Below are 6,540 nucleotides of genomic sequence, written 5' to 3' on the forward strand. Positions count from 1 at the left end.
TTGCTGTGTTGCCCAGGCTGGAGTGCAGTGGCTCGATCTTGGCTCACTGCCACCCCCACCTCCTGGGTTCAAGCAACTTTCCAGCCTCAGTCTCCTGAGTAGCTGGGATTATAGGCATGTGCCACCCTGCCTGGCTAATTTTTGTATTTTTTTTTTTTTTTTGAGACGGAGTTTCACTCGTGTTACCCAGGCTGGAGTGCAATGGCGCGATCTCGGCTCACTGCAACCTCCGCCTCCTGGGTTCAGGCAATTCTCCTGCCTCAGCCTCCTGAGTAGCTGGGATTATAGGCACGCACCACCATGCCCAGCTAATGTTTTGTATTTTTAGTAGAGACGGGGTTTCACCATTTTGACCAGGATGGTCTCGATCTCTTGACCTTGTGATCCACCCGCCTCGGCCTCCCAAAGTGCTGGGATTACAGGCTTGAGCCACCGCGCCCGGCCTAATTTGTGTATTTTTATTAGAGACAAGGTTTCACCAAGTTGGTCAGGCTGGTCTTGAACTCCTGACCTCATGATCCGCCCACCTCAGCCTCCCAAAGTGCTGGGATTACAGGCATGAGCCACAGTGCCTGGCCCTCTCTGACCTAATTTATATATTATTCTTGGCCTGTAAAAACTAAGGAGTACTCACTCCTCTGCAGCCTCCGGGCTATGTAATCAGCATTCTTCAGTCTATCAGTTTCAACTTTTCAAGATGCCACCCTCACCCATTCATTCTTCCTGCATAGATTGCCCTGGGCAGGCTGGGCGTGTGGTTCATGCCTATAATCCCAGTGCTTTGGGAGGCCGAGGCGGGCAGATCACCTGAGGTCAGGAGTTTGGGACCAGCCTGGCCAATATGGTGAAGCCCTGTTTCTACTAAAAATACAAAAATTAGCCAGTCGTGGTGGTACACACCTGTAGTCCCAGCTACTTGGGAGGCTGAGGAAGGAGAATCTCTTGAACCCAGAAGGCAGAGGTTTCAGTGAGCAGAGATTGCGCCACTGCACTCCAGCCTGCGCGACAGGAGTGAGACTCCATCTCAAAAAAAAAAAAAAAAAGGCCAAGTGCTGTAGCTCACGCCTGTAATCCCAGTAATTTGGGAGGCCAGGGCGGGCGGATCATGAGGTCAAGAAATCGAGACCATCCTGGCCAACATGGTGAAACCCCGTTTTTACTAAAAATACAAAAAATTAGCTGGGCGTGGTGGCACGCGCCTGTAGTCCCAGCTACTCGGGAGGCTGAGGCAGGAGAATCGCTTGAACCCGAAAGCCGGAGGTTGCAGTGAGCCAAGGTGGCACCACTGCACTCCAGCCTGGCAACAGAGCGAGCCTCTGTCTTAAAAAATCCCTTTCTCGCTGGTTGGAAAAAGAAGACTTACGTTTACACTCCGACAAAATCAGAAAGCTGTGCCAGGCCATGTTATAATCAAAAGTTAAATCTGGGTGATTGGTCTTAATAGGTTCCTAGAGTAGTTAAAAATAAATCGGTAAGTTCAACTCTTTGAAGTTTCTAACAGGAAACCAGATTGAAACTGTTCCATTACCAATAACGTTTGTATGGGATGGTGTGATCCGCAATAGCGTAGGCAGTGATGGGGGCTGGTATAAAGGTCGGGGGAGAGAGACCCTAAAAATCCACCGCCCTTCAGCCGCAGGGGACTTCATGGTGAATAGCCCAAGGTGCCCATCAACTAGGGCCTGAAGGACCAGCCTCTTGCCCCGCCCATCGCTGTCTGAGGTTAGGACAAAGATCGGGAGGCGAGACAGCGCAGGGGAGGGCGCTCCAGGGAAGCCGACCAGGGGTTGGTTTCTTCAGTTGCGGGCCGCTCCTGGCGCCCGGGAGATGAGACGACGCGAGGCTGGCGGCTTTGTGGCGCGCGGGTTCCAGCGCGGGGGAGGGGAGAGCGGGGGAGCAGACGTCCCCGCTCCGCTACACGCCGCCAGGCTGCGGGCGCCGCGCATGGCCAGCCTCTTGCAGTCAGGCTTCCCGGCGCGCCTGGATGTGTTCCTGCGGCGGCATTTGCCGCCGGAGGTCTACGACGCCGTCCGCGCCTACGAGCGGTGCATAGTGGTGTCCAACTCGGAGAACCACACCCTCAAGTACGTGGTGCTCAGTGACCGGTTCATCTACCTGACCGAGAAGCCGCCCAAATCCATCCGGCGGGTCGTGGCTCTGCGGGACGTCGTGGCTATTGACCTGGTGAGCGGCGCGGGTGGGCAGGCGGTCTGGAGAGCGTAGTGAAAACCCCCGGCTGGGGCCCCCAAACCCAACCCTCCTGCGCGCGGGGAGAAGGGAGACCTGCCCCATCCCGCCCTCGACTCCCCTACTGTTATTTAAGAACGAGGAACACAGGGAAACTGGATTGCTGTGAGCACTCCCAATACAGACACCTTTCCCATGTTCCTCGGGTCTGCCTGTCCACCCGTTCTCCTGCCTCTCCTACCCCACGTAGGGCTACAGGTTTGAGAACCAAGCCTGTTATAAAAAATACACTTTAAAGTTGTTCCTTTGTTAACAAAGCACCTAGTCAGTGTCAGGCACTGTGCTAGACTCGGAGGATGCAAGAAAAAAAAAACAAAACCCGAAAGACTGCCCCTTCCTAGAAGCAGTTGCTGGAGGACTAAAAAGCCAACACCCGTGCAAATAAATGCTGTGTGTTAAGTGCTGCTATGTCTCATTTGCTTTTTTGTCCCCGATGCTTAGAGCATGTTAGGTGCTTAATAAGAATAAATTCATGAGGCTGGGCACCATGGCTCAAGCCTGTAATCCTAACACTCTGGAAGGCCGAGGTGGATGGACCGATCACCTGAGGTCAGGAATTCGAGACCAGCCTGGCCAATGGTGAAATGCCGTCTGTATCACAAATACAAAAATTAGCCGGCCGTGGCGGTGTGCATCTATAATCCCAACTACTTGGGAGTCTGAGGCACAAGAATCGCTTGAATCTGGGAGGCGGAGGTTGCAGTAAGCCGAGATTGCGCCACTGCACTCCAGCCTGGGCAACAGAGTGAGTGAGACACAGTCCCTTCCCCAGCCCCAAAAGAATAAAAGCATGAATAAAAAATGTGTTAATGAGACACGCACAGGGCGCTTGGCAATCTCAGGCGGCTCACTCCAGTCAAACGGGGCAGGACCTGCTGGGAAACATCTTGGAAGGAAGGGCGTTGACGTGGGAGCTGGGCCTGAAAGACGTTGGGCCTGGCGCAGCCTGTCCTGGGTTTTCGTGTTGTACCCCTTTCCTCCTGGAATAGGTTTACCTTGTAAACCAGCAACAGACTGGAAGCACGGTCTCCTCTCCAATTGCTGCTTTCCCCGCCTGGCTTCCTTTGTCTGAGCTGCTCTCCAGGTGTGTTCTTGGTTTTTCCGCTGGTGACAGGTGTCTAGCCTCGTTTCTTCATGCCCTTGACTGAGCCCCAAGGGAGAGGTTCGTGAGAAGCTTGATGGAGCTGTTTTGCTGAGAGAGTCATGGCTTGTTTTGAATGAGTCTGTAAAAAAAGAATTAAATTAAATGAAAAAAAAAAAAAGAAAAGATTTTTTTCTACTCGGAATACCTTTGTGAACTATCACTGTGCTAATTTATTTTCTTCATTGTTGAGAAAAAGTTCGGGGTAAAGAAAACATTGTGTTTCCTCACTACCATTGTTTCCATTCTCTCTCTTCTTTTTTTTTTTTTTGAGACAGAGTCTTGCTCTGCCACCAGGCGCCAGGCTGGAGCACAGTGGTGGGATCTCGGCTCACTACAACCTCCGCCTCCCGGGTTCAAGCAATTCTCCTGCCTCAGCCTCCTGAGTAGCCGGGACTACAGGCGCAATGCCCAGCTAATTTTTGTATTTTTAGTAGAGATGGGGTTTCACCATGTTGGCCAGGATGGTCTCGATCTCTTGACCTCGTGATCTGCCTGCCTTGGCCTCCCAAAGTGCTGGGATTACAGGCGTGAGCCACCGTGCCTGTCCTGTTTCCATTCTCTTGAAATAAAACAATTTTTTTGGAGACAGTCTCACTCTGTCTGGAGTGCAGTGGCACCATCACGGCTCACTGCTGCCTCAACCTCCAGGGCTCAAGTGATCCCACTTCAGCCTCCCAAGTAGCTGGGACTACAGGATCATACCATCACAGCCGGCTAATTTTTCTCTTTTTTTTTTTTTTTTTTTTTTTTTTTTTTGGTAGAGCCAGGGTCTCACTATGTTGCCCAAGCTAATCTCAAACTCCTGGGCTCAAGCGATCCACTACAGACATGAGCCACCGCACCTGCCTTGAACTAAATTTTTTTTTAATTTAAATTTTCTTTACTAAAGGTTTTTAAAAACTTTAGACTGGGCAAGGTGGGCCCCTGTAATCCCAGAATTTTGGGAGGCCACGGCGAGGGCATCATGTGAGCCTAAGAGTTAGAGACTTGGGCAACCTAGCAAAATGCTGTCTACAAAAATAAAAATAAGTAGCTGTGTACGGTGGTGCATGCCTGTAGTCCAAGCTATTTCATAGAGTGAAGTGAGAGGATACTTTGAGTTAAGGAGTTCAAGGCTGCAGTAAGCCATGATCTCACCACTGCACTTCAGCCTGGGTGACAGAGCTAGACTGTCTCTAAACAAACAAAAAACTTCAGATGGGGCCAGGCATGGGGGCTCACGCCTGTAATTCCAGCACTTTGGGAAGCCAAGGCAGGTGAACCACCTGAGGTCAGAAGTTCGAGACCAGCCTGGTCAACATGGTGAAACCTTGTCTCTACTAAAAATACAAAAGTTAGCTGGGCATGGTGGTGCATCCCTGTAATCCCAGCTGCTCGATAGGCTGAGGCAGGAGAATCACTTAAGCCAGGGAGGCAGAGGTTGCAGTGAGCCAAAATTACACCATTGCACTCCAGCTTGGGCAATAAGAGCAAAGCTCCATCTCAAAAACAAAAAACTTTAAATGCTCAGCTTTTTCTATTGTCTTTACTGTAAACATTTATTATTTTGTCAAAAAAAATCATGACTAGGCCGGGCGCGGTGGCTCAAGCCTGTAATCCCAGCACTTTGGGAGGCCGAGGCGGGTGGATCACGAGGTCAAGAGATCGAGACCATCCTGGTCAACATGGTGAAACCCCGTCTCTACTAAAAATACAAAAAATTAGCTGGGCATGGTGGCGTGTGCCTGTAATCCCAGCTACTCAGGAGGCTGAGGCAGGAGAATTGCCTGAACCCAGGAGGCGGAGGTTGCGGTGAGCCGAGATCGCGCCATTGCACTCCAGCCTGGGTAACAACAGCGAAACTCCATCTCAAAAAAAAAAAAAAAAAATCATGACTATAGAATATTGTTACTCTCCTCCAAAAGAGACATTTATGTATGTCAACAGTGTTCTAGATCTCTTGGGGTTGGTTTGGTTGGTAGGTTTTGTTTTTAGAGACAGGGTCTTGCTCTGTTGCCCAGGCTGAAGTGCAGCAGCCTGATCTCAGCTCACTGCAACCTCTGCCTCCCTGGCTCAAGTGATTCTTCTGCCTCAGCCTTCTGAGTAGCTGAGACCACAGGCGCATGCCACGATGCCCGGCTAATTTTTCTATTTTTTTTAGAGATGGGGTTTTGCCATGTTGCCTAGGCTGCTGGGCTCCAGCGATCCACCAGCCTTGGCCTTCCAAAGTGTTGGCATTACAAGCATGAGCCACTGCTTCTGGCTTGTTATTTTATTATTATTATTATTTTCAACCTGTGAGGATCTAAAAAGTACTGTAAAGCTCCTTAGGCCCTGAGCCAATAAATCCTATGAAAAAGGATACCAATTTATTTGTTCATGCTTTACATACAAGATTTACCTTTCAGGCATGAAGAATGTGTAATGTCTATAAATGCCTTGAAGAAATCTAAGCTTTCAACATTGTTGGTAACTTGAATGTCCATCTTACACAATATAGGTCAACTTTAGAAGTTGTGATAGGCAGGGTAATTAAACCTCAAAGATAACCACAGGCTAAATCCCTGGAACCCATGACTATGTTACATTACATGAAAAAGGAGAATTAAGGTTGCAGATGGAATTAAAGTTGCTAATCATTTGTCCTTAAAATAGGAAAATTAATTTGGATTATCTGGATGGGCTCAATGTGAAGACATCTTTTTAGACAGAGTCTTGCTGTGTTGCCCAGGCTGCAGTGCAGTGGTGCAATCTCAGCTTATTGAACCTCCACCTCCTGGGTTCAAGCAATTCTCTCACCTCAGCCTCCCAAGTAGTTGGGACTACAGGCACGTGCCACCACGCCTAGCTAATTTTTGTAATGGCCAGGCTGGTCTCAAACTCCTGTCCTCAGGGGATCCACCTGCCTTGGCCTGCCAAAGTTCAGAGATCATAGGCATGAGCTACTTAGCCCAGCCATAAAGACATCTTTAAAGGTGGAAGAGTCCGGGCAGGGTGGTTCACACCTGTAATCCCGGGACTTTGGGAGGCTGACGTGGGCAGATCACGAGGTCAGGAGTTCAAGACCAGCCTGGCTAACATGGTGAGACCCACATCTCTACTGAAAATATAAAAATTGGCCGGGCGGCGCGGTGGCTCAAGCCTGTAATCCCAGCACTTTGGGAGGCCGA

General features: G+C 49.9%; 1 protein-coding gene across 1 annotated transcript in view; it reads left to right on the plus strand.

Annotated features, from left to right (window-relative positions):
* The first annotated feature begins 1,311 nt into the window (after positions 1-1,311).
* Positions 1,312-6,540, plus strand: part of CUNH12orf56 (chromosome unknown C12orf56 homolog) — a 107,811-nt gene continuing 102,582 nt past the window's right edge. The window contains exons 1-2 of the mRNA XM_032286808.1: positions 1,312-2,208; positions 3,237-3,354. Coding sequence (XP_032142699.1) covers positions 1,828-2,208; positions 3,237-3,354 — 499 coding nt within the window. The 5' untranslated portion in view covers positions 1,312-1,827. The remainder of the gene's footprint in view (positions 2,209-3,236; positions 3,355-6,540) is intronic.

This window comes from Sapajus apella, unplaced genomic scaffold, assembly GCF_009761245.1.
Source record: "Sapajus apella isolate SASKATOON/1434 unplaced genomic scaffold, GSC_monkey_1.0 scaffold2, whole genome shotgun sequence".
Classification (NCBI taxonomy): Eukaryota; Metazoa; Chordata; class Mammalia; order Primates; family Cebidae; genus Sapajus; species Sapajus apella.